The 26354-nt window shown below is 42.0% G+C and overlaps 3 protein-coding genes across 6 annotated transcripts; 2 read left to right on the forward strand and 1 right to left on the reverse strand.

Annotated features, from left to right (window-relative positions):
- Positions 1-16: 16 nt before the first annotated feature.
- LOC132259222 (uncharacterized) lies at positions 17-6195 on the reverse strand. Its single transcript, XM_059756777.1, has 8 exons — positions 6153-6195; positions 5985-6099; positions 4886-5644; positions 3930-4044; positions 2801-2906; positions 844-1560; positions 613-781; positions 17-204 (listed from the first exon to the last, which is right to left on the reverse strand). The coding sequence occupies exons 1-8, from the start codon at positions 6193-6195 to the stop codon at positions 93-95; spliced, it is 2136 nt and encodes a 711-aa protein (XP_059612760.1). The 3' UTR covers positions 17-92.
- A 384-nt stretch (positions 6196-6579) lies between these two features.
- On the forward strand, positions 6580-8332 carry LOC132259884 (glycerate kinase). The gene has a single exon (XM_059757692.1). The coding sequence runs from the start codon at positions 6641-6643 to the stop codon at positions 8156-8158; it is 1518 nt and encodes a 505-aa protein (XP_059613675.1). The 5' UTR covers positions 6580-6640; the 3' UTR covers positions 8159-8332.
- A 2588-nt stretch (positions 8333-10920) lies between these two features.
- On the forward strand, positions 10921-25831 carry LOC132260134 (protein decapentaplegic). 4 transcript variants are annotated; one of them, XM_059758077.1, is made up of 4 exons: positions 10921-11911; positions 12136-12508; positions 22874-23320; positions 24214-25831. In XM_059758077.1, the coding sequence occupies exons 3-4, from the start codon at positions 22888-22890 to the stop codon at positions 25071-25073; spliced, it is 1293 nt and encodes a 430-aa protein (XP_059614060.1). In that variant the 5' UTR covers positions 10921-11911; positions 12136-12508; positions 22874-22887; the 3' UTR covers positions 25074-25831. The 4 variants fall into 4 exon arrangements, with proteins under 4 accessions (XP_059614060.1, XP_059614061.1, XP_059614059.1 ...); XM_059758078.1 differs by having other exon boundaries at positions 10921-11900; XM_059758076.1 differs by having other exon boundaries at positions 10921-12508.
- The last annotated feature ends 523 nt before the right edge of the window (positions 25832-26354 follow it).

Consider the following 26354-nt stretch of genomic DNA (forward strand, 5'->3'; position numbering starts at 1 on the left):
CCATCTCCAATTAAGCCTAATTTTCTGGACACTGTCAAAAATTTTTCCTAATTTAATCACAACCATTTCTGCGAGCTTCACTTCCTTGTACACTACTTCAACCCGGAGTAGACTCCATTCCTTGACGTTCTTCGTCCTTTCCCAGGAAAACCCCTAGCATAGGGTGGTTTGGCATTCGTTGTTACATAGTAAACACCTCGGGCTCTGAAAATATACATGGAAATATGCAATATTGATGTATGGAGTTGTGGCAATCGAAAATCTTGATCGATTACAGCTTTCGTGTGACATTGCATAAAATCAATAAAAAAGCATCAAAGTCTTGCTGTGAAATTACCACCTCTCAGCGAAAACTAAAGGTTTTACCATCTTTTATGCTTAATCACTCTTCGTTTCTCTGCCAATCGGATCATATAAAAGTGTGTGAGGAAAAGTCTCTTTCAAATATGCAAGAAAACCAGTCATTCGAATGTAGCATTAGCAACACCTGAGGCGAAATTGGACTATAAATTTACACATAATTAATTCATATTAGTGCGATCTCTTTATCCGACGCTAATGCTACTTAAGAATGCTTCCGATACAGAAAATTTGGTCAATAAAAAGACTCACTCGAGACTGACGTGTTCACCCATGAGGACGTATTCCGAGTCTTTCGGCTCGCACCAGCCAAGCAAATAGCTTAGTAAGTTCTGACAAGGACCTGCGTAGAATCCCTTGGGACTGTTGATGGACTCAATGAAGTACGGGGTGACTTTGGTGTGGTCACAAGCCAGAGTGTCTGGAAGCGAAGAGAATTATAATTGCAGAAAGGCAACTAGACATCATTTCGCGTGTTTCTACCAAATATGCTGGTTGTTGCGCATCCTGGTTGACTCGTTCCGCCGTTCACATAGAAGTCAGCATGCCCACTGGGACTCCACTGACCCAGAATTCCGGCCCCTGTGTGAATAACGTCCACGAAGTGCGCATCTGTGGGATCGAGATCCCTGCTGTTGTTGGCTCCAGCATAGAAGAAGATCGTGGGATCCAGTCCTGTGATGCGCCCTAGTTTGCCCTCCTCGGGAGTCAAGTAGTTCGCCACCAAGCCAGCAAAGTGAGCTCCCACACTGTAGCCAATCAAATGCAGATCATCCGGCTGCACCCCTCTCGGATGCTTGGCCAGGTACTTCACGAGTTGTGCAATGCAGAGACTGCCGAACCGTGGCGACCACTCCATCTGGCTAAGGCATGGCTCCCGTGCAGCGTGACTGTAGTCAACAATGATGATATTGTACTCGCCGCGAGTGAAGTACGCTTTCCGGATGTCCGGGCTTGGAGAAAAATTTCGGCCACCGCCAAAGCCATGAATCACGAGCTTCGTCGGGTGGCTGGGATTGAAGTGGGTGTAGTAGAAAGCTTCGGGATTGAGAACATCGATCTTGTCCGGATTGTCTTGTGTGCGCCGCGTGTAGAGGTAGAAATTGATCTTGGGATGGGGACAACGGAAAGGCTTCTCCAAGCACGATGTACTGTTGAAGAGGTTCTGGCCCTGGGTTTTGTTTTCTTCTGCCGCTTCAACTGCCGGGAAGAATTGCTCAGTATGAATTAACAAGCATTACAACTACGGTGAATAAATCTTGTACATCCCACAAATCAGTCATGTTGAATGTTTGATTGCGTGAACTCGCGACTGCTTGAAGTACGCGCGTGTGTAATGATTTAAATTGTAGGATTTTCCGGAGTATTTGAGCCATTATTAGCAGTAAGGAAATTTCAATAATGCAAAAGGAAGATTAAATAACAGATAATGATCTTTGTCATTTTACATAAGTGATTTTTTGCACTTCATTTTGAATTATTCAACTTGTTTTATGCTCTAATAATGCTCCATAAGCACATTGAACGATTTTATATCTGGTCATGTTGGACGTTTTTAATGTGGTTTTCGAAGATCGATCCTGAAATCACAGCTTTTTCCTCTTCCAACACATATTTCTACCGGGTTTACTACAACTCAAACCAATTATGAAACTTCAGAAACTGTCACTTTCGCAATATCAATTACTAGTGCGATAAAAACCAACCTCGACAAGTTTTATTAATTGTTATTGCATTAAAGGACAAGACTAGAAATCACGTTTCTCTATTTTCACTGAAAGGCGTGTTTATGATTGAAAACAAATCTCAATTGATTTTTTTCCAATATGTGGCGCTTCACCCAGAAATATGCAAATTGTGTGTGCTTGAAATACCACAAGAAAACACGCGATGAAACGAAAAAAAACTCCGTCACAGCAATTGGGAAAGAAATCGGGTAAAAAGAGGCATGTTGACAGTATCATTGGTAATAGAGTTCGTTTAGTGAGGAATTAATTGGACAATTTGTGTGATTATAGCGTTGCCAGTAAACCATAAAATCCATTGAGCGCGGGAAAAAGTTGGCGCAGGTTCACTAAGAATATTGCAATAGAGGAATTACTTAACAAATGACCATCACAGTGTCGATACACTTTGAGACGATACTCTGGGTGATATTTGTATGCATATGAAAGGCGCAGTGAAAGTTTATCCAACACACTGATATACATTAATTCTTGTACTGGACAATCTATTTCACATGATGATCGCACTTACGGTGGATTGCGAGCAGCATAAGAAGAAATATCACTGGTAATCCATTCAATAGACTCTGCATTTTATCACCGCAAACACGTCACTTTGATATGTGTGTCGATCACGATAAGTCTGCGCGGAGAATCAGCATCATTTAGCTGATGCTGAACTTTTTGTGGGGGTCTCCAAATGCTTTTTAACCTGCCAAGAGTTTGTGAGGCACTGAAGTGGTGGTAATCCAGAGAAGTCTTCGACCGTAGAGTCGGCCTTCGGTGGAATGCTACACTGTTGAAGCAACCGTCGAGGCGTCGCTGTTGAAAGAGAGAGTGTCCCCACCAAAGTGCGGGGCACTCCACCTCATCCACCTCACCGAGAGACTCCGGCCCGAGAGACGGTCTTTCTGCGATATCGCCAAAAACCCTACTCTCCTCCAGCGCAGACAAGACACTTTGGGAAGCTGTGATGGTCCATCAAGAGTTGCCATCTCTCGCACTTTTGATGGATTGTTGAGAAAGTTTCAAGATCACACCTCACACAAAAAATGAGAATCTCCTTCACTTCCATCTACCAATTTGGGTTTTTAGGCACCCACAAAGACGTGAATTTTGAAGATAGTGTGTTTTATAAAATGTAAATAAGGTGGATTTTAGCTCACTGGCCCAGTGCAATTGTGACATAGTTATCATACACGCAGTGAATCCATTTCACTTGGACTTCCATGTTTGTGGCCACTTTCTTCAAAAGACACGAAAAAACCGTCCAAACACCCACTTTTGCCATTTCTTTCGATGCTTTCGATGTCATCATCCATGGCTAAGTATATCGAGACGAGGAAGTAGGAATGAACAGTGCAATTATAACCACTCTTGCATTTACCGTGACGTGTGTGAATTTCAATTCACTTTCAAGCTTATCGCGCGCTGTTGAAAAAACAGAAAGGCGCAATAATGGAATTGATTGCATACACATGAAAGCCCTGGGAGTGATTAATCGAGCACTCTGGCAATTCGCACACCCTTCGCGATTTCTGATTCCCCACCATAACTTTCTTTGCAATTTTCGAACACACAACAACATAATTTTGTGAATTTTTCTCTCACCGAAGGCGTGCATTTCGCAAAAATCGAGCAAAACAGAGAAAAGATGTACGGAAGAGAAATGTACGCGATGAATTTTTCCCGCGAATCTTTCACTTTATGACGAGATCTTCAATTATGGTGTTTTATACGTGACTCAATAGGATCGGATTTCCCATTACGATTGCGTAAACAATCGATCATATACCAATTTCAAACCATACACATTTCTGTTACTGCAAATATTCATTTATCCACTTCATTGTCAGATTCTGGATAGTCCTCGGGGTCATCTTCCTCCTCCATTCGGCTGTCTTCCCCCTTGGCGTAAGGCGGTTCGTCGTTGGTCTCGACAAAGTACAATCCTCGCGTGCTGGAACAACAATACAAATTGGGATAAAATCGCAAATTATACACGTTAACAGCTCTTTTCACAGCATTTAATGACAGATGAACTTGCAATTTAAGTGAAATTGTACAGTAAAACGAGAGATAATCACAAGATTCGGAATGTGGGCCACCAAAAAACACCGCCACATAATGTTTTGGTTGCATTGTGATCTTGACCTCAATTTAGCAGAGTTTTTCTTCTCATCTTCACCGTGTCAATTATATGGAGAGTCTCGTGCGTCTCGTGTCACACAAATGCGTGATAAACGAATGTCTTTTTCTCGATAATCACTCTCTTTTTTCTGGCGCAACAATCAATATAATATCTGCCCAATTAGCCATGACCTGCAAAGTTTTCACTCCGCGTGTAAGAGGCCTTGTCTCAAGACTTTTTTAAGTACTCCGATGGACATTAGGCCACCATCGTGGTCATAACTCGAGGAATAACTGCTGACTCGTTTAGGCAACATGCTGAAGAATTCAGTAATCATGGTCACAACTTTGGATTATGAACGCCACTATTTTACAGTGATTTCTAAAACCATAATAACTATTATTGGGGGTCAAAGAAATTTTTATGCCTAAAGTCCAATTTTTTGCCTTTTCAGTCGCATTAGTCGTGTGCCCGCAAAGTCACGTTTCTTACGCAAAAGATGAGATGATGGGTAAGCCATTGTGCGAAGTAATTTAATCATTATCATTTTTCTCGCGTAGGAAGAATTAAATGGCACCTCCACCGAAATCTCTCCATAAGCACAAAGCATATCACGCTCCACGGTACTTTCTCCAGTGCAATAAAGTGACAAGAGGCCAATTGTACTCACCTCGTGGGTGTGAACATTCCCATGAGCCCCTTAAACTGACTATCCTTCCTGCAGATGCCCATGATGTACGCGTACCAGTGCGGACACTTGTAGCCCCAGAAGCCCTTCTCGCTGTTGATGGACTCGGCGAAGTATATTGGCGCTCTCACGTGATTGCACGAGCCCGGAGTCATGTCGGTTTGCGATGCACAGCCGGGCTGGAAGTAGCCGCCGTTCACGTAGAAATCCACGTGACCTGTGGGCAGCAAGAGACCCCGACCGAACGTGTCTGTGTGGATGACATCCACGAAGTCAGCATCAGTGGGATCAATGCGATCTTCCTTCGCGGCGGTGATGAACAGAGGTCTCGCCGGATCCAGAGCCGTGACTCGCGCCAGTTTTCCCGATCGCAGGAAGTTCCCAATCATCCCCACCATGTGCGCCCCCAAGCTAAAGCCTATGGCATGGAAGTCCTTCGTTGTTGTCCTATTTGCCTCCACTAGACTGTCGATTAGCATAGCCGTGCAATTGGCAGCGACTTTGAGATTCATCACAGATGAAAGGTAGCAAGGATGCGGCACAAGTGGCCCAAAGTCCACAGAAATGACATTATAGTCGGCGTGCTGGAAAAGAGCTGGTCGAATTTCTTTATTGGGCGAAAAGTCTCTGTGTCCAGTGTAGCCGTGCGCCAAGACAACGAACGGAGCTTGGACGAAAGGTGCATCATTTATCGTTTCGGGATTCGTGAGATTCAGTTGGTAAGGATTTTCCTCATTTAATCTGGGAAAAGACCAATATAGAACAAATTGAGAAGGTTTAAAAAATAGAGTCTATTCCCAACATAAGGAGTTTATCAAACAATGGAATTCCTCAAACTGGTTTTTAAAGAGTATCACACTTAAAGTGTTTTCAAGTTCATGCACAAGTTCAGACTCTTTGATTTTACTTTGCCTTTAAATTTGCATATAAGTCTCACGAGGTTGAAGAGTTCGATCTAGTTTTTAAATTCTGTATTTCCCGAAATGTTCTTGCATTTCCCTGATAATTCTATACACTTATTTCAAAATGGATTTTCCATTGCATAAATGGGGTTGGAATGATAATTTATTATTTATTATACCTTGTATAAAGCCAGAACGTGACATCTTCATTTGGACAACTTTCCTCAGCAACTTTGCAGTTAAAGAAGAATCGCGCACTTTCATCTTCACTACATTGCGAAAATTGCACTAAAACTGCAATCAGAATAAGTTAAATTGACTGTTTAGCTAATTAACTGTTAAATTACCTGATAAAATACACACAATTCGAATAATAATAATGTCTAGCATATTTCCCTAGTTTGTTTTTAACTGGACTAGCTCCTGCTCAGTCTTCTTCCTTAAGAACACTATTCACAATTGCTGGCTCGTGTGTTTACCCACTGCGATTTATATTTCGTATCAAAAAAACTCTTATCAATTGCTTTTCTTTCGCAATGTGAATGGAAAATGTGATTTCCAGCCAAGGCGATGAATTATTTCAACGGGGTGCTTAAATGTTCGGCGGAGAAAAAAACTCCAATAGAATTGTTAACAGAAAGAATTGTTTTTGCTGATGCATTTCTGGTTTCAGGAAGGACTTTCCAGGTTTCATGCACTGAATGAGATTTTAAATACAACCGAAAAAAGAGATTCTTGACCAACTTCAATTGGAAATCTGTCTCATCTTATCATATAAGTTGACGTTCACCTTATCGCAACTCCTATAAATAATAGGTTTTGAGTGCCGTAAGAAATGTTCAAGAGTGTCGTGAGGATGGAAACAGTGCTGAAGAACATTTTCCTGAAGAGTGTTGAGTCTGTGAAGACGAAGAGAATCTTCAGGGATCAGAAATGCTTGCGATTGTGTCCAGAGAATGGTCGATTGTTTGTGGAAGTATTGTCGCAAGTTGACAGGAAAACACCTCTTCGGGTTGATATCACGGATAAGCATTGCCACATCGTGGGCTTCGGTAAAGCAGTTTACGGCATGGCGATTGAAGTGGAACGAATATTGGACACACACCTCAAATCCGGGATTCTCAGTGTTCCGTGTGGAACGTTGGAGAAATTCAAAGACACAGAGACGCAGCCTAAAACCAACAGTCGAATTGAGATATTCGAAGGAGCGAAGAACAACTTACCTGATGCCAATGCTCATGAGACAGCGGTGAAGATTAAAGAGTTTGCCGAGGGACTCTCGGATAGAGATGTGCTATTTGTGCTGATTTCCGGCGGAGGAAGTGCTCTGCTGCCTCTGCCAGCAGCAACCGTGAGTCTTGAGGAGAAAATGCAGGTGGTTCAGTTGCTGGCGAAGAGCGGAGCCTCGATTAATGAATTGAACACAGTCAGAATTGCCATTTCCAGTATCAAGGGAGGAAAATTGGCGATTTCTGCAAGAAATGCTAGTCAAATTGTATCACTGATTATCTCAGATATCGTTGGTGATCCTATTGACTTGATAGCCAGCGGACCGACCTTTATTTCCGGATCGAACTACAACAAGGCGGCTAATGAGATAATCGTCAAACATGGCTTGAGACAGAGAATCCCAAACTCTGTCAGAGACTTACTGGAAAAGTCCTCAAACTCTTGCGAAGGACAGCAGCTGAACAATAATCACATTGTGATAATCGCAAACAACTCCTTTGCTGTAAATCAAGCCCTTGAAGAAGCTGAAAAGAATGGTTTTCACGCTGTTTGCTTGTCAAAGAACATAGAGTGTGACGTTGCGCAGCTTAGCGAAATTTACGTTCAACTGATAATTGCGATTAAGAACTACTTGAAGTCCGGAAATGAGATTAATTTCCTGGCCAGTGCAAAAGAGGTTTTGAAAGACTTATTATATGAAGACGACTTTCTAGATGAGCTCTCAGGGGTTATTAAGAGCAAGGCTAAGAAGGGGATTTGCATTGTTGCTGGAGGCGAAACTACAGTTCAAGTTACTGGCGATGGTTTGGGAGGAAGAAATCAAGAGCTCACGCTGAGAGTCCTGAAAGACTGCCTCGACCAGGACGAAGCCTATGATATTGGAGACGTGGGATTTCTATCGGCTGGAACTGATGGAATCGATGGACCTACACCGGCCGCAGGCGCCGCAGGAACGACACTTTTCCTTAAGAACAACGCCAATCCAGCTGAAGTGCAGCTCTACCTCTCCGCCAACAACTCCCACGCGTTCTGGCAGGAAATCTACCCAGCGGGTCACATAGTGATAGGACACACTGGCACAAACGTAATGGACCTCCACATGCTCCTCGTGCCGTTTTCATAGCGCGCAGCGCGATAGCATCTCGATGGTGGAATGCGAGGCATTAACATTCATTAATGATGATGATAGCAGAGTGAAATTAATTCAATTCCTGTTTATGGGTGTCAATTTACAATAAATGCCTACAATGACGTGGCTGGGGTTTAAAAGAAAAGCCAACGCGGAATAAAAGTAAAGTGCAAGAGAAGGCTCCATGTTATTTTCGAGCTGATTTACTCATATCCGGTTTTCCGAGATCTCAATCCACCACCTACAATTCCGCGCCATTGTAGCTCGTGAGCTGCGCGCGGCTTCTCTTAATTAACAATTAAGGAACTTACTCTGCCAGACTAATAGACGGCAATGATGGTGCTCGTCGCTTTTTTTTCTGCAGCGTTCGCACAATGTAAACTCTCTCATCTTGTGATATTTGTGTTATAAAACTCTTGTGCGCTCTCACGTATGCGTGCAGCTGAAAGGTGTCCTTGTGTTCGTGCAATCGTGCAAAATTGAGACAGATTTCAATGATTTCTTCTCCTTGAGTCGGCAGCCAAATTAGAATAATGAATCATACGCGTCATTTGAGCCATCAGCAGAGAGAGTCCATCCACAAAATACCTGTTCAAAGAAGCCGAGAACTGATCACTTAATAGAGGTTCTTATTCGGCATATCAAATTTCTTCTGCACGGAGACATCTTTGTCATTTTCTGGCCGGTTGCATTTCATCCCTGTCGCGCGGCGCGGTCAAGCAAAAGGACCAGAAATGGCGCGAAGACATCAAAAACCGCCACGCAAGAGGAAATTGCAGTGAACGTGGATTTCCTGTTTGAATTGTTAGTGCATCGTTGGGGCTTTTTTTTGTTCAGCAAATCGGCAAGTTATGTGGATGTTTAATAAATAATTGGAGAATTCAATTGAAAATAGCAAAGCGGTGAAAAAGGCCAACTGTCCGTCATGGACGTTTATTAAATTGTTTATAGTGTTATCCGTTTATTTGCTCTTCTTGCACTCCGCCGAGATTGAGGCGCAGCAGAAAGGACAGATGGACGGACAGACAAGACGGGCGAATAATCAAGTTGATTCCAATGACTATCCAGCCGATGGCCTGCTGGCCATCTCAAACATGTGAGAAATGGTTGGAAACATGTGAAAAAGCAATATTTGGGCGAGGTGGCACCAATATGTCTACTGCAGCAATTCACATTCATTATATTGCCTTCCCATCTCTGCAAAGACACACGGAAAAAAATGTTTCGGGTGTAAATTGTGATGGAATTTTAAACAAGGCAGTTTGCATATACCTCCTAAATTGAAATATATTCAAGCCAAGAGATTTAATCCCGCACAATATATTTGACTTGGAGATAATTACAATATTTTAATGAATTGCAAATATATTCGCGCGTTGGGAGTGAGTGAAAGAATTAATAAAGCGTAGAATGGCTAAATGTGGTAGAAATGAAGATGATCTCAACGTGAATGCGGGACTCAGGTGTTCTTGTCAGCATTATAAATTTTTTCTCCTCCTTTTGCCACCTTCACACGAACGGGCGAACTGAATTGACCAAGCGGGCGATGCTGCGATTCTGGCACTGGTCATCTCTGTCTCATGTACCAGAAGGTATCTGATTACAAAATCTCGAGGCAGCACCGCAGATCGCCAGATCGAAATCTCGTCTACCTACCAGTTTATATTATTTATGATTATTATTCGTAATCGCGCGGAGAAAAAAATTTGATATTTTCCAGGTGTTCGCAACACCTCGATCAATCCATCTCCCCTCATGCACACTCTCTCGCTGGCGACCTCACCAATATTGTACCAAAGCGAGCGGCTCCCCGGCCGCTTTGCGTCACGCGGATCCTCTTGCTGGCGAGTTATTTTGCATAACAAAAAAGACACACTCAAAATATCGCTGGCCGAATCATTTGAAGATGCTGCCATGAGAAAATACCGAGAGTGTCCCATGCATATAGCGAAAATTTCATTTCCCATGAGCTCCAGTCGTTCCAAAACTTCACCACCTCTCTCGCCTGGGCTGGAAATCACGGGAATTTTTCAACCAAACCAGACTTGTCAATCGGAGAGTCCAAGTGGAAAAGTTTGGGGAACAAAATGTAATTAAATTGTATAATGTCACTTTTTGCTTATTACAAAATATTTCCTTCAAATTCGAGAAAAACCCCGTTATATTGGGAACAAGGGAACGGTTGAGAATGAAATGTGGAAGCTCTCGCTTTCCACGAGATAAATTCTGCCGCTGAAGACCTCAAAAATTTTCCACTTGCCCCTGGAAGTGATATCTCCGGGGATTGAGAAGCTGCGATCTTGTAGAGTGTTTTTTTCGATACATTCACCACAATATTCACGCGATCACCAGCGAGTTTGTCGCAGAGACTTTCGCCTTTTATCTGTCTTTTTTCTCCTCTCTCAATCTGGGTGTTGGAGCGCTGATGGTGAAAAAGACTCGGCTGGATATTGGATGTAGATGTGCCATGTCGAGACTGTATTGCATTGGCACGCGGGGAGGATGGCCTCAGCCACCTTGCAATGGATGATAGAAAGTTCAAATTTGAGCAATTCAATGGGAAATTATCCGACATAGTTCCATCATGCAAATTGTCTCTGGCCAGAGTAGACACTTTTTCCCCGCAGATCATCTCGAACACAACCGCGAGAGTTGAACAGTAATCGGAGTGACAGTGTATAGGATGTTGGCTTGTGGCTCCGAGATGGGAGCCAGAGTTCCACATTTTATAATCACTAGTGGACAAGTGTTGTTGTTGCCCCGTTGCTTGGTGTGCCTTGTGTTGAGTGCCCACAAGTCCGATATTAATGTTGAGTATATTGGACGGTGTTGTGCGTAGCTGGGCCCCAACTTTAAACCGTTCACGAGATAGACTTAGCCAGTAGAGAGCTGATCGCAGACTTAACAGCATCAATTTCTGTGGCGGTTTCATTAATTAATTGATTAATTATTTAATTAAGTAATTAATGCTATTACCATAAATCTCCCCCTTTGCCTGCCAACTGGGTGAGGTGGAAAAAAATCGCGTTGTGTCTTTTTTTTTCTCTCCTTTCCATCGATATCGCACTGGACATTTGCCATGCCTAATGGTTGATATGTGTATGCGTGTGCGTTGTGATGGTGAAAAGTGATTGAAAAGTGCCTCTTTCTTCTCTTTTCTTTTCGGCCGATACCTCTGGAAGGTGATATTGCAGCGAAATTTACCATCTTGATGAGCTTTTACGACACGACCACGTAGTGGCTGCCAGTGAGTGGACTCGCGATGGAATTCCATCTCTTTTGCACCACATTCGGTGGCACTGTGTGAAAATCGCCTCTGATAAACCCACTTTGAGTTGGGGACAAATTGCTATTGTCCGGAAGATGTGCATGCCATCCTGTGGCCCATCGGAATTGACTCTATAAAATGCTAAGTGTTTGTGCAGCCCGACTCACTCTCCTTCAGTTTTGCCCATGCCAATATATAGTATAATAACTTTCCTTCACATTTCATCGTCCAGCCTGAAATTGTGTGCGCTTTATTAACAATATTGATCGAAAAGTACTGTTTCTTCATCTGCAGTGATTTTTTTGTCTTTCTCTCCAATGTGTAAAAGAGAGATCCAAGACCGACAAAACGTACTCAACAAATTAGGAGTGACCTCTAACATTTTTATATAAAGAACCGTACAAGTGGAAAAAGAAGAAATAATCAACGAAACACACAGTCAAGAGTGATATTTGGGAGACTCGAACGGTTTGTCTTGTGTATTTTTCTAACTAATTAGTAAAATAAAACTTGTGACTAGCATATGATCACTTCAGCGCATGTACTTCGTGACGGAGTCAATTACAAAATATTCGATAAACAACACACACTGTTTTTTTCTGCTTGTGCTCCATCTTTGGGGCCACAGTGAGAAAAGTGCCATTGGGAGATTTGTTGAAAACGAATTTTTATCAATTTTTTTACACCGCACTAGACCGTGCAGAGAAATCCAGTCGAATTGCATGAAACGGAAAACACTACGGACGAGTTTTGATAGTTCAACGTGAAAAACTATGTGAAACACTGACAGAGAGAGAGAAAAAAAGTGCTTCTATTTTGCGCATTTATCCAGAGACAGCAGCTTGTGTGCGAAAACCAGAGGCGCACAGACTCGATAACATGAAAATCCGCCTCTAAAGTGACTCCAACTCTGGACCTGTAATGACTAGGTGTAGGCTCCTGAAGCTAAGGATATATCCGACCATCACACTCACTTCGCATCCAGCCGTCATCTCAACCCGGATCAGTTCTGCTATTTGGGAGTAAATCTCTCAGGGGTGCCCTACCCCCCATCCTGCTACCATCGCACCAAAAAGGTGAGTCCGCATCGCGAGATCAAAAGATTTCACAAACCCGAAGTGTTTACACGATGCCCAGAAACACTCGCTGACAGATATATTTTTCACGAAAAATGTACTACGCGCAATTCTTTCGGACAGCCAAAATCACTGCACAATTTATGTCAATGATTTAATATGTAATACAGCAATGATTTGAGATTTCTTCCGGGTAATGACTCCGCTCCCGAGTTGCCAAGGGGCGTCAAAGTGGCCTTTTGGCAATGAGATTGTTGCGAAGTGAAAGATGGGGCAGAAGAGATGAGCTAAATTTAGTATTTTGTGCTTCACTTGATGAGTGATATTGGCCACAACCCACGAGCAAACACTGAGAGAAAATCACATAACCCGAACTTGCCAAGTGCGATAGTCTTAACAACAGCGGTATTAAGCCGAGGCTGTGATAATGAGAGGCTAGAAAAAATCAGTGAAAAGACTCAAACACAGTCAATTATCAGCCTCCTTGAGTTCCGTGTGTATTTGAAATCTCGTGACCAGCAAAGTAGCAACAGGTGTAACTTTGTACCTTCAATTCGATCATTTTTAATAATTTCATTAAGCCGAAGAATGCTGTAGAGACGTGAAGAAGTATGCCGATGGCTGTGTGAAAAGAAATGAGGACGTTTTATTGATCAAGTCCCGTTTTTTTTCTTCAAAAATAACACTCGTTGTTATTTTTCTTAGTGTTTACCTGTATATGTATGTAAATCGACTCTGAGAGCGAGAGAGAGGCGAGATTACGAAATATTTCACTTTGGAAACTCTCGATTAGGAATTAATGGTTGTCGTGTGCTTTTTTGCCCTACGCGCGGTCTTTTTTTCGTGGTCACTATTGGGTGAAGAATGTTGATTTTTCGTAATGAAGGGACATTATGTAAATTGCTATATTTCTCAATTAAACGCTCAGACTGGGGGAGAATTTGACAATGGCCCTTGTGTGGCGGTTCCGCGGACCGAGCGCCATGGCTAACGATCGTGATTGCCAGCAGTTGAAAATGATCGTGGTGAATTCAACGCGAAATTAAAATTCCTCTGTACGCTGGTGAGTAGCCATGGCAAGAGTAACGATGTCCGTTTGAGATGAATGAATGAAAATCAATCCATGTATGTCAAAATAATGTACTCTTTTCAATGAGCATCGCCAACCGGTAGCAAGAAAACGTGCATCTTTCCGCTGCTACGGCTACATATATATGCACATATCACGCTGTCGCGGAGGGCAATGGTGACGAGTTGCGAATGGCAAGAAGCGCAAACTGCATCCAGGCGATGCGAGGAAAAAATCGCGCGCACACATATTTTATAAATAATTTAAAAGATCAGCGATCATTCAACCATCCATCATTGAAATCACAATCCATTGATAAATTCATAAGTCATCTCATTTTATTCTTGTCACGAACATCCTATCGATACATTGCTGGGCACCAATTTACAGTGGCAATCAATAACAGATCTGCAGATGCTGTTAATTACGAGAGAATCATTGTAGAATCGATCTGCGAACTGTGCTAATTTTTCATTCTGATTCCGTGGGCAATCATTGCTTGGGGGCTTCGAAGGGAAGCATAGAATTCCCATTTGAGTGATAGAAATCCGTGTCAGAAGGACACTATCGCTCCTCACTGTGCGCTGTATCGCATTCTGCAGATGGGAAAAAAGTGAACAAGTCTTCTGCTTGACTTGTATATTAAAATAACAAAATCCTGAGGACAAGAACTACACAACTGCACAATAACTTCTCATTGTTGCAAGATGTGTTCAGTGTGGATGGAAGCGAAAAGCGATGCAGAGGACAAAATCATTGAAAGAAGTAGTTGACTAATGAATTATTGCTTCTGCACTGGATCGCGCGCTCCTCTCCTCTTCACATGCCACTCATTCTGCAGCTACTGTGTACACCTCATCCACGCACCAGCATTGTAACAGATGCCTATGATGGAATACCTATCGGGCGGGTTCGCGGTGCCAGAATGCAGGCATTAATGTGGAAGACATGAAGCCATGGCGAAAAAATGTGCCCGCACCGGGGAAAAACCAGGCCGGCCGCTCGGCGTTCGCTCAATTGTGTAATTGAAGAGATGGCCAAAAGAGAGAATGAAGGCTCCCATTGGGAAATAACATGTGGAATTCAAGGTAGTTTCCGGATGGCTTTTTCGCCATGGCAACAGCACGCAGACAATCGCCACTGGCTCTCCAGCATCGCCCAAATAACTTACATTTCAAACTCCTCAACTATACAACACAAAGCCAACAAGAGCACCATATCGTCCGCCTCGTGGCCTCAGCGTCAATTGAGAGAGACGCGATGCAGAATTTGAGATGGCATAAGAATTGATACATCCACTTTTTAAAAATAACCATAAGATCGGTTGTTCATCTGCTCACCAGTAACATCCCAGAGGTTGACATTTTTCTATCGACGTCATCAGAAGAATGTTACCAAACTGGTTCCTATCATCGTACATACATAAAGCCACATTAAATGATGAAGTTACTTATTTTTAACCATAAAAAATATATACATATACTGTAATACATTACCAATGTATTTGAAATGTAGAGAAGACTCCGCAGGGTAAAGTTTCGAAGACATCGATGAGAGAAAAAAGCACAACTTGTGTGCACACAGACGATGGCAAATTTATCAGCGCACGATTTGCAATTTTTCCTTCAACATATATCCTGAAATTTGAATAACAGCAAACACACACGATGTTGAGTTCCTTAGTTGTTTCTTTCCGAGAAATCTCTCAACGTCAACCAGATACAATCGACGTGCGTCATCCCAAGCCAGAATCAAGAACACGTCTCTCCACCTTCTATATCATTTGTGATTATTGTCAAATATTTCACACCAATTGCAATGCTGTTGTTTTCCTCATATTTGGCTGTTTGGCAGAAATTCCACTTGACTGCCATCGCGTGTGTGTTTGCAAAATTTACGCGGCGAGTGTATATGTAAAATATAATATTGCAGTTTTTTAATTGTATGTTTTACCTCACCATTCACTTGTTCGCCAGCAACACTCCTTGCAACGAAATGGCCATTATATCCTCATTGAAACTCTCGCTCTTGAAATATCTGACAATTTCCGCTGTGACTAGCAAAATGTGATCCATTTTGCCATAATACATTGCTCTGAGGCATTTAAGGTGTAAATCTGTCACATTCTAGATTCTTATGCGAGACGATGTCTGTGCGAAACATTTGATCGACCATACTGAAAAATTTAACACAGTTCCCACATTAGATGATTGAATGGCATTTATAATGATTGCGATTTTATTTATAGAGGAATGCCGGTTAATTATAAATACTCAGTGGACACCTTCTGTGAGCACGCTAATTGCAATTAATTCATATAGATATTCTGTTACATTTTCTTATTAGTTTTCACAGTGAGTATTTGCGTATGCACCAGCGTTCTGAAGTGTTGTTGAGGCTCATGTGTAGCATATGGAAGTTGCACAGATGCCTATACAAGCCTTCGGTTTTTGCGATTGTGCACACCGAGATATTAAAGATTATCTTGCCACTGGTCTTCAGAAACGAGTTATTGAATATTCACATTTCAATTCAAATTAGGTCTGACTCTTGTTGTGGCTTTACTTTAGCAATTCACCCATACTATATATTTAAATTATGCGAGTAAAAACAATTTTAATGATCTACTACAATGACTGCCACGCTCAAGGGAGATGCCATGGAAATCTCCCAGTCCAGCATTCTCTCTAGATTAGATGGATGTTTTTATCAAAATTCTGAATATAAGCCTTTCAATATGAATTTCATATTTCTGTACACAAGTTTCTTCATAACTCCGTGACTCATCGCAATGAACTTTCATTTATCTCCCACATCCTCTGTGCTCTGAAATTCATTTGCGAGAAAGAGTGCGGTCCCAATTGACGCCTGGTTTCTTATTAATTCACTTACTCATCGTGGCTGAGTAACGATTAGTGTATTTTGGCAATTGAATTCCAGTGTATTCGGCGTCTTTGTCCTCCAGCCAAGGAAGCCGCCCTGATAAAACTCATCTTTTCACTGTAAAATGGTCGTAAGCCCGCGTAAATGAATTGTTACGATGGAGTCAAACTGTCTGGGACATGTTTGAGAGGCACACGCAAAAAAGCTCTCCTTCACAAATCACATTTAATGGTGGTGTTCAGCTCCACCAATTGATAGTGTCTATATTTTCCCAATTTAATTGCACTAATGATACCGTTGAGTTTATGATGTGGATTTTCGATGGTATTTACCGAGGCTTTTGAAAACTTACTCACACTCTCTGTGAAGTTGAATTCGCCATAAATCTCGGGCGATCGTTTACAAAATAAGAGAGGCTTGAAGGAAAATTGGAGGCAAAGTCCAAAGTTTTTCAGCGTATTTGTAATAGACAAAGTGGGTGGATTGTACTGATGGAGAATATATAGAACTATCTTCCTTGAGATACAGAGTCTCTTGTTCGCATTTTGTACTTTTCAAATCACATCTCGTGTGTGTTGTTGCGAAATGTTTATTTGGCTTTGAAAGTGGAGTCTCAAATATAAATGTTTCTAGCGAGATGGAGAACACTGCATGATCCTAAACTCTTTCATGCGGATGCTTGTTTGAATATTATCTAACCTCTTTGTACCCATTTAGCGAAATTGAATGACTTGGAGGCAGTAAAAGACCTCGTTTTCCAAATGCTTCACACTCTGTCTGCCTCTCTACAATTTATTTTTACCACTTCTGTGGTCGCGATCCTCGGAAATTTTCAGGAAAACTCCGTGCTGATGGTGCGGAAAGTGCTCCACGACCGACACACTGATCTTGAATTGCTCCATTCGTGTGAATTTTTCTCACCCAAACATTGCCGTAATGGAGATTTTGTCCATTTTGCAGTCTGCATACTCACTTTTGCTCGTGACACGTCTTATATAACCCGGAAACACCTCAACGCCGAATTCATCCAAAGATATAGCAAGAGTAATCGATATTTTCGAGCAACTTTCTCAACTGTTCGCATGGAGAAAAACTCAACGATCTGTGCCTATAGCATGTCTCGGATTTGCGCCGAGTTGCTCGCGTGTGTTATTGGAAGTAAACATTTCCTGATTTTACCAGAAAGAAGCGATCCATAGCGAAAAGCGCCCCTGAATTCAAGCCTTGAGACAAAAGGTACACAATGTTAATACCTCTTTCTCTCTCCGATGTCAAATATCATCCATCAGCTGAAAAGTTTATTTTCTCGAGCCTCAGTTGATTCCAATTTTAGCTCATATTTCTGCTCATAATCACTAGAATTCTCATATTCCTTGACCTGAGATATAAAACATCAAATTTATGCCTTGACCAGATTTTATCACACTCTGTTTATCGATTGATTTCGATCAAAATCTGTGTCAAAAAACGTTCGTGAATTGTCTGCACTGTAAATAGTTCACAGGAACCACAAACGCTTTAAGTGACAGATTAGATTTGCCACTTTTTGTGCTTTAAGTAAACAATGATGTTCATTTATTCTCCAAGTGCGACGCTAACATCCTTATTGACTTTCGGGAATCGATACATTTGTGATTGTTTGACTTGGAATAGCGTCTGCTTCTGCATCAATATTTCACTTGTGAGCCTTTCCATTCCACTCACAAAATGCCCATTAATATCGTCAACATGCACATTCATGGGCAAGGAGTTGCAAGGGATGGAACGAGAGTGAGATCTCGATTTAATTATTTAATGAGGTAGAAATTAAATGATTTCCTTTTCTCATTATGCTCTTCGCACTTGAATCGTTCAGATGCACGGCTACAAGACATTCATTAGGAGATCACTGAGATCACACAGCGCGAGAATGGCTCGAAAAGTCATTTTCCATTTATGTGATTGAGAGAGTTTAGGCCATTAGAGAGTGCACTTTATTGCTCCCATATGTGCCACGTGCTCGTGTCAGGCGGTTTTTCGCGGTTCCTGGATCATGTAAACAGGCTCCGGGAGCACGAAGAATTATACGGCAGCAATGAAAGCTTTATGATTACTGTTATGAGTGGATCTGGTGGTGCGTGAATCGATTGTGGGTGACCTTCTCCGGACGCAAGAGTTGTTAGTGTTTGAATGGGAGCTGCGAGGCTCACAGAAATTGTGTGAGATTTTCGTGTAAACAAATGCTGTGCCACATTATTGGTCTCGTTCTCTATTCCATGATCACGTTTTCAGCTGGAGTCTGTCTATTTGTTTTTAACCCATGTTCAGGTTTACAATTTTTTTGACCTTCTCTGGTCATGTTAGAGCCTTTGCAAGGCTTCGAGATCTTTCCCAAAACAACCATTACATGAGAGATGTCAGAAACCCTCTAATTTCTCTCTGCATATTCACAAGTTGTTTGAATAAAAATCACCAAATTTAACACTCAATAAATTTCTATGAGGTGAGAAAAAGATGAAACACTTTAATGGCTTTAATGACCCTTTAATTGCTCAACATTGACGAAACTTTCACGCACAACTATCAAAGAGTGTGGACAATTAATAAACAAGATAATCTATATTTTAGTGATTAAAAAAGCTGTGCGGTTTTATGTAAACAACAACATCGCGATGTGACCTTATTTATCACATTATGGCTTCTTTTGCATTGACTCAAAGTATGTACACCTTCATGCAAATGTCTAAAAAATATGTGAAATAAATTTGTGATCATGAATCAATTTACGAGAACTTATTATAAAGAGCTGAAAATTTATGATTTATAGCCACTATAAGGTGAACGTTTCGAGCCAGAGCGATTGAATTAATTTTGTGCGGACAGGCTTCATAGTATAATAAACACCCGTCTACAAGATTATTTATATCGCAAGCGCCAATATCAAGTGTGCTTTATAAGAATGAATGACTACATAAATGTATATCCACATAAGTGCAACAATATAATGTATGTATGTGCCAAAGAGAGGAGCGCAGCATAAATATCATTTTGTCCAAGATTTTGCCACGTAAGAACCCCAATCGAGGGGGACAATATTAGCGTGTGTGCTTAGAGGCTGGGTGTATCCTGACTGGCGCTGAAATTTATGGATGGCACGCAGAACTGCGTATTCTGTGTGGATGTAAATCTCATTGAAAATAAATGCCACGTACGGAGCACACGGGCGCACGCAGAAAAAACAACGGTTGTCACAATTAAATACCAATGTGATTGGAATAACATTAATATTATTAAGAACTGGCCGGTTTGTGGCGATGCAGTTCACTTTCTGTATCGCCTCGCCATCGCTGCTCTTCATACCATTCTGCACGTCCATCCATTGAGTCTCTGTCACTGGATTTCTTGCGCTGCATTGCAATTAACGAGCTTCAAATGCTCCAGAAAAGCTGCAATCCCACAAAGCTGCAGAGTGCAAAGAGGAGAGCAATTCTTTTTCAATCCTAGAAGAAGAAATCAATTTCTGTGCACCGAAACTGCCAAGGGTCTCGAAGTTGCAATGTCACTGTGGCCGTCTTGAGGGACCGAAAAGAGATTGTCAAGTGCTTGAGTGGCAATTTGCTCAAGTGTGCTGCCTTTTCTGAGAATCTGCAAGGGCAAGCTTAGACACACAATTTAGAGCTCTCAAGTGGGTGTCTTTTAGGGAAAAGCCACAGGCAGTGCCACGGTTGGGCCGCTGCTGCACAGTGCACGACTGCACCGGGAGTCTCTCTGGAGACAATTGGGTGTGTGCTATGGTGTGTGGAGAGGTGAAAAGAATGGGGAAAAAAGGTACACAATAGCGTGGATAAATTGGGAAGACGGAGTGGAGAAAAAAAGATAAGAATAAGCATACCAACGCGGCTCTGATTGGCCGCAATGCCATGGGCATGGGAACAGGAGGAGTTTATCCTTGGCGGTTGTTTTGGACACAAATCACATTAGATACATGAGGAGAGATCTCTCTTCTCTGTCTTTGCATCTCTATTTTGACTTGGATGCTGGCCTCTTGTGCGCCCGAAGAGAGTGACTCACACACGTACAGCCGGTGCGGCATGCAAAGGAACTGCCATCCATTACCGATTCGTCGTGAAGTCTACCTGGGACCGATAAAGGTTGAAAATGATCGTGGAAAGAGGAACAAATGTTCCTGCATGTGTATGGGTGGGCACAACGACCAATAATATTGTACGGGGAGATCTTGGTGAATTGGTAGAAAATAAACCACATGAGAGCGACACGGCAAACTATTCATTAGTTAGTCAGCGCTTGGTGTGTTAGCTGAGGCCGCAGACAGACAGTCGGTTTCGTGATCTTGGTACGTCATAACCGACGTCCCAGTATTATTTGAACCAGTCATCTGCAGCTTGTCTAACTCATTGGATGTACACACAAGTGGGCAATTTTCGACCAGCGCACAATCCCATGGAATCTCACTCCAGATGCAGTGTTAATTTAGTGGACACTTGTCAATTAGCATTCAACAGCACTGGAGTGTTCTAGCTGAGAAATTGTGGATATTTTTCAAAGACAAACCACAAAGTGCTTCGGAGAAGTGTTTTTCAGTGATTGTGCGTGACAAAACATACGCTCAAATGCAATTCAGAGCAAAAACTTTGCTGAAAAGCTCACTGAGACAAGGATTACAAACACATAAAGTGGCCTTTAGTAGGAGATAAAAAGTTTTTTTTCCCCTCAAATATCTGGGTAAGAATTATTTATTGCCTCTCAAATGCACCTTGAATATGGTCGAAAGCAGATGCACTCTTGTGTGGTCCTTGATGTTGTCCATGTTCGCCTCATAAATCGAACCTTTGCTGAAACAAAAAGAAGTGAAATTTGGTAAAGAAAAAATCACTGAACGATTTTTGAGAAGGTTCGAAATTTTTGAATTTACTCTTGCATCTGTTCAAATATCAATTTTATCAAAGTGTTTTCAGTCCCATTGTTAAATGTACTAAATATGCGGGCTTTTTCATCATTTACGCATTTCCTGCCCACTGAAAACGTCTTCTTTTTGTCTCTAGACCGGTAAAAAAAAAGGTAAAAACATACCTGTATCTCCTGCTGAGGATTTATGAGGACTTCACTTTCATGTTGCCTTCTATATCTGGACTAATATTTGACCGCTTTTTGGAACAAATCTTCCTCAAAATTGCCCTCATTACCACAAAAATAACGTACATGCATATCGACATATGTACACAAGATTGCAAACATCTCAAAGAAACACGCTCAAAACGTTTAATTTCGGTGACACTTTAGGACAGACTGAAACACCATTCTTTTCTTCTATCGACAATCTATTTATTCAAGTGATTTTTCCATCACGGTTGGATATTCGTATCGATAATTTTATATAGGAAATTTATTGCCCAACTTATTTATAAAGTGTCTCAACACCTGAAACAACAGTTGAGTAGTTTTCAGAGCGATAGTACGAGTGTTGGAAACACTTTATTTCCTGCATATTGGAACTGTTCGTGTTAATTTGCAAGAGATAATTTTGCAATTCCACCATGCAAGACCAATATAATATTAATTCAATAATATTTGTGCGACATTTTCACCACAAATTCAAGTGTTTCCACTGTGAGAAAATGTTGTAATCCTTGATTTTGGTGGCGTTGACAAATGCTCGGCTTTCTTTTTCACAAGACTATTTCACAAGTTGTATTTATATTGGAAAATTTGCGTTGGCGAGCCCTGAATAATAACAACAAAAAAAAGCGCTGTTGCTCTGAGTTGAATGTTTACAGCTTTTAGAACAGAAAGGTGACATAAGCAATCCTTCTATTTGTCACGGTATTATTTGAGGTACTTCACCTTTCTAAGCGAAGGTGTAAAATATTCCATTCCCTCCTGAGCACTTCAGGAGTTATTATCCTCTTTAGGATCGTCGTGCAATAAAATATGACCCTTAAGAGGGCAATCAGGGACTTGCAGGTACATAAGAGGCAAAAATTGGGCAATAAAAGAGGTAGCTTATGTCTCTCGTCTCTCTTTTTCTATTGAAGCGAGGAGACTGAGAGAGAAATATTCCTAAGAGCCCTAAGAAGTCTTCATAATAATTGCTCACCCCCTGATAACTCTGCTGATAACCTTCGAATTATGACTTTCTAAAGCCGGCTTTTTATGATTATAACGAATTTTTGACTCAATCCGAATGAGGCATTTTGCATCTCTTTGCTGGGTCATTTGAGTCGGATGACTATCGCAAAGGGCAAAAGACTTTATTTCACTGAAAATATTCTTCCGACGGTAAATTGAATGAACTAGGAGAGATCGTAATATTTTCACAGTGGCTGTCGAAATTGAAATCAATCTTTAGTTCTAGAGCTAGTAATTTTCTACAATTTTCTCTATTTTTCAACTCTCTTTCTCGTCCTTTTTTCCAGAGTTGCGAGCGACCATGCGCGCGTGGCTTCTCGTCATCGCAGTGCTGGCGACTTCTCAACCGTTTGCCCAAGTTGCTAGCACGGAGCCACAGAGCAACCCTGAAGTGTCACTCCTGTCATCCCTAACTACCTCCACAGAGAAAGTGTTACATAGGCATAGTGAGAGGAAGAGTCACAGTCAGGACACGCGAGAGGAGGCGAACAAGGAGCAGAAGGAGAAGCCAGAGAAGCCCGATCCGGCCATACTGGCCGGCCTGGAGGGGAACTTCCTCTCCCTATTCGGTCTCAATAAGAGGCCAATTGTGGACAGATCTAAAATAGTGATCCCGGAAGCCATGAAGAAACTCTACGCCGAGATCACTGGCCATGATGTGGACTCCGTGAATATACCAAAGCCTGGATTGCACTCCAAATCAGCGAACACTGTTCGAAGTTTTACACACGAAGGTGAGTCTATTTCTGATATTGAGTAGGGTTGGCATTGTTGGGGGTTTTCTCTGAGTAATCTAGACACACAGAATTGTTTAGGCTAATTGCCGAACATACGGGGAATCTCAGATTTGTTTAGAGAACACTATCTAGACGCCAAAGACGCGGGCGCCACGGCCCCAGGACTCTCTTGAAGACACTTCAAATGATCGACAATTTACGAGGTGGCGCGCGGAAAAAAACCTAAGATAACTTCTGGGAAATTTTCCGGCAACAAGAAATTTTCCACATTAACTTTTTTTTCTCTTGTTGGCAATTCGTGCATGCGGGGATTTCGCGAAATTGCAAAAAGCCAGCACACTATCCCAGATTGAAGTGTTTATTTATTGCGGAGTGTTTATGTAAAATTCTGGGAGATCTTGCTTATTGTATTCCCCTTTGACGGATTCTGTAAACATACTTTTGAAAAGCATCAATTTTGTGTCTGCGTGGCAGAGATTTCACATATTATGAAATACCTGTGATGATACCATTCATAAATTCAAACCAACTTATCACCATAAGTTTATTAATGAGAAGTTCTGGAGAACAATTTCGCCTTTGTTGCGCACACTCGTGTTAACAATGAAGAACAGAGGAAGCAGTTATCAAGTCCAGTAGAATGTGTCTCTATATGCAAGTACAGAGAGTCAATATTTGTCACTGCTAAACTTCTTTTTGAACCTCCAACTCGAAGGTACTCGCTGAGTAAATATTTGAAAGTCATTTTCTTGTGTCACATGAACTTGTTTTTTATGATTTCATCCTGTTAAATTTCCTATTTACTCTGCCGCTTTCCGAAGATGACGAGAAAGCCAGAGTGTATGTTGCCCAAATCCGTAATCTTTGCCCGTGTTGATCTGTCTTTGCAGATAGTAAAATTGATAATAGATTCCTGCATCATCACCGATTTCGGCTCTATTTCAACGTGTCCACAATACCACAGCGTGAGGAATTGAAGGCGGCGGAACTGACACTCAGTCGGAGTTCAGTTGTCGAGGGGGAGACGAATGTGAGGCACCAGGTCCTTGTGTTCGACATCCTGAGGCCTGGGATCAAGGGCAAGCGCGATCCCATCTTCCTCCTCATAGACTCGAAGACAGTGCTGATCAACGGCACTGGCACCGTCAGCCTGGACGTGCTGCCGGCCGTTCAGAGGTGGTTGCGTCAACCAAAGCATAACCATGGACTACTCGTCCATGTGGACTCGGCCGGCCGGAGTCAGGCCGAAGGTCCGGTTCACAGGCACATCCGCCTAAAGCGGAGCGTCAGCGACGACCTGAAGGACTGGGAGCAGCAGCAGCCCATGCTGTTCGCCTACACAGACGACGGCCGGAACAAGCCGCGGTCGATCCGGGATGTGAACCGATCGCGCCGGGCGAGCCTGCGACGGGGCCATCGCAGGAAAAACGTGCACGAGATCTGCCAGCGGCGAGCCCTGTACGTGGACTTCGGCGACGTGGGCTGGAATGATTGGATCGTGGCGCCGCCCGGGTACGACGCGTACTACTGTCACGGGGAGTGCACGTTCCCGATTCCCGACCATCTCAACTCCACAAATCACGCTGTCGTTCAGACGTTAGTCAACTCACTGAACCCCAGCCTCGCGCCCAAAGCATGCTGCATCCCCACGCAGCTCGCCTCCATCTCCATGCTCTACCTGGACGACCACAACAAGGTGGTGCTGAAGAACTACCAGGACATGACGGTGGTGGGCTGCGGATGCCGATGAGTTTAACTTCTAAGCGAAGCCGTTTTGCTTGACTGACGCACACCCAGATAGACGTTCCTCATCTTTATCTTTTTCTTTTACAAAGAACTCTCGCAACCTCTGTGAAAATTTCGCAGCATTTCTTACACGCATTGAGTAGAGTCAAGTGCACCGTGCACGGTGTATGCCTTCCTACTCACTTCTACATTATGTTATCATAAAATGCAATTCAACTCTACTAAGCGATAAGTGTCATAGTCAATAGTTGTGTGAGCATGCTTTCCATTCGCCCTCCATCGAGATCTTCAATGCAAATACAAGTTCGAAGGGATGATGTTGACACAGAGCGTGTAAAATTTGTGTAATATATTTGTTATACTATTGTGTAGTACCTGGATAAGGATTTCTCGACATGAAGAATGCAGAAACAATATTTATTTCAGCAAATAATAAGATGAAGTAGTTGAATTAAATATGCCATAGGTGTTAAATTTCAGAGAAATTTTAGTTCTTAGATTGATATATTCGATAGGATATCTAACAAGTATTTCTAGCAAAGTAAATACTACTTGCAAACATCCATGTCACAATGGGGTTTCATATAATTTAATGAAATGAATTCTTAGCTTAATCTGATGGCACTGTATAATTTTGTATATACATAAAACAACAAGCTTCTTAATGGACAAGCCAACAAGTATAAATACGATTTTATAACATGATGTATGTATAAAAATTTGATGAATATTGATGAAGATTAAAAAACAAAAAAAACAATACATATCGGCTTTTTGGTTTTTGATATCCTCACTTCGAGATTCCACGGGTGGAATAGTTTGAGATCTGGATCTAGATATTTGTGAAGGTAAGTTTAATATTAAATACTCTGGGCAAACATTCATTGAGTACAGGAAATTTCGAACAAAAACGGCTTCGTCATGGTTCAAAATGATCTCTGTAGCAGGCAACATAAAAAGCCAAGTCGAGGAGGAATAATAAATTATTAAATGAGATTAGTGCGGACTAAATTGAACTGCAAGAGGAGAGACCCAAATGAACATGTGCCACACACAAAAAATCTGCTACAAAGTGCAGAATTTGCTGCAGAAACATTTTACTGTGCCTCTTCTCTTTCCTTCATCTTCCCCTGGAGTTTAAATCTAGATCAAAGACGGAAATCTTCGGGAACGTCATGCTGTGGCCTGTTTCATCTGCGATGGAAACCTCAGATAACGTCGCTCTTGTGCAGAAAAATTGTCCCTGGCGAAGGCAGAAAATTGTGTGTTTCCTCCTTGTTAGCTA

This window comes from Phlebotomus argentipes, unplaced genomic scaffold (assembly GCF_947086385.1).
Source record: "Phlebotomus argentipes unplaced genomic scaffold, Phlebotomus argentipes genome assembly scaffold_18, whole genome shotgun sequence".
Lineage (NCBI taxonomy): Eukaryota > Metazoa > Arthropoda > Insecta > Diptera > Psychodidae > Phlebotomus > Phlebotomus argentipes.

Bases quoted from the DNA above. Each gene is read 5' to 3' on its own strand.
- LOC132260134 (XM_059758076.1), top strand. From the start codon at position 22,888: ATGCGCGCGTGGCTTCTCGTCATCGCAGTGCTGGCGACTTCTCAACCG. The intron at 23,321-24,213 runs GTGAGTCTATTT...CTGTCTTTGCAG, and splicing joins TCGAAGTTTTACACACGAAG to ATAGTAAAATTGATAATAGA.
- LOC132259884 (XM_059757692.1), top strand. From the start codon at position 6,641: ATGTTCAAGAGTGTCGTGAGGATGGAAACAGTGCTGAAGAACATTTTC.
- LOC132259222 (XM_059756777.1), bottom strand. From the start codon at position 6,195: ATGCTAGACATTATTATTATTCGAATTGTGTGTATTTTATCAG. The intron at 6,100-6,152 runs GTAATTTAACAG...TTCTGATTGCAG, and splicing joins AATTGTGTGTATTTTATCAG to TTTTAGTGCAATTTTCGCAA. The intron at 205-612 runs GTGAGTCTTTTT...GTATATTTTCAG, and splicing joins GGTGAACACGTCAGTCTCGA to AGCCCGAGGTGTTTACTATG.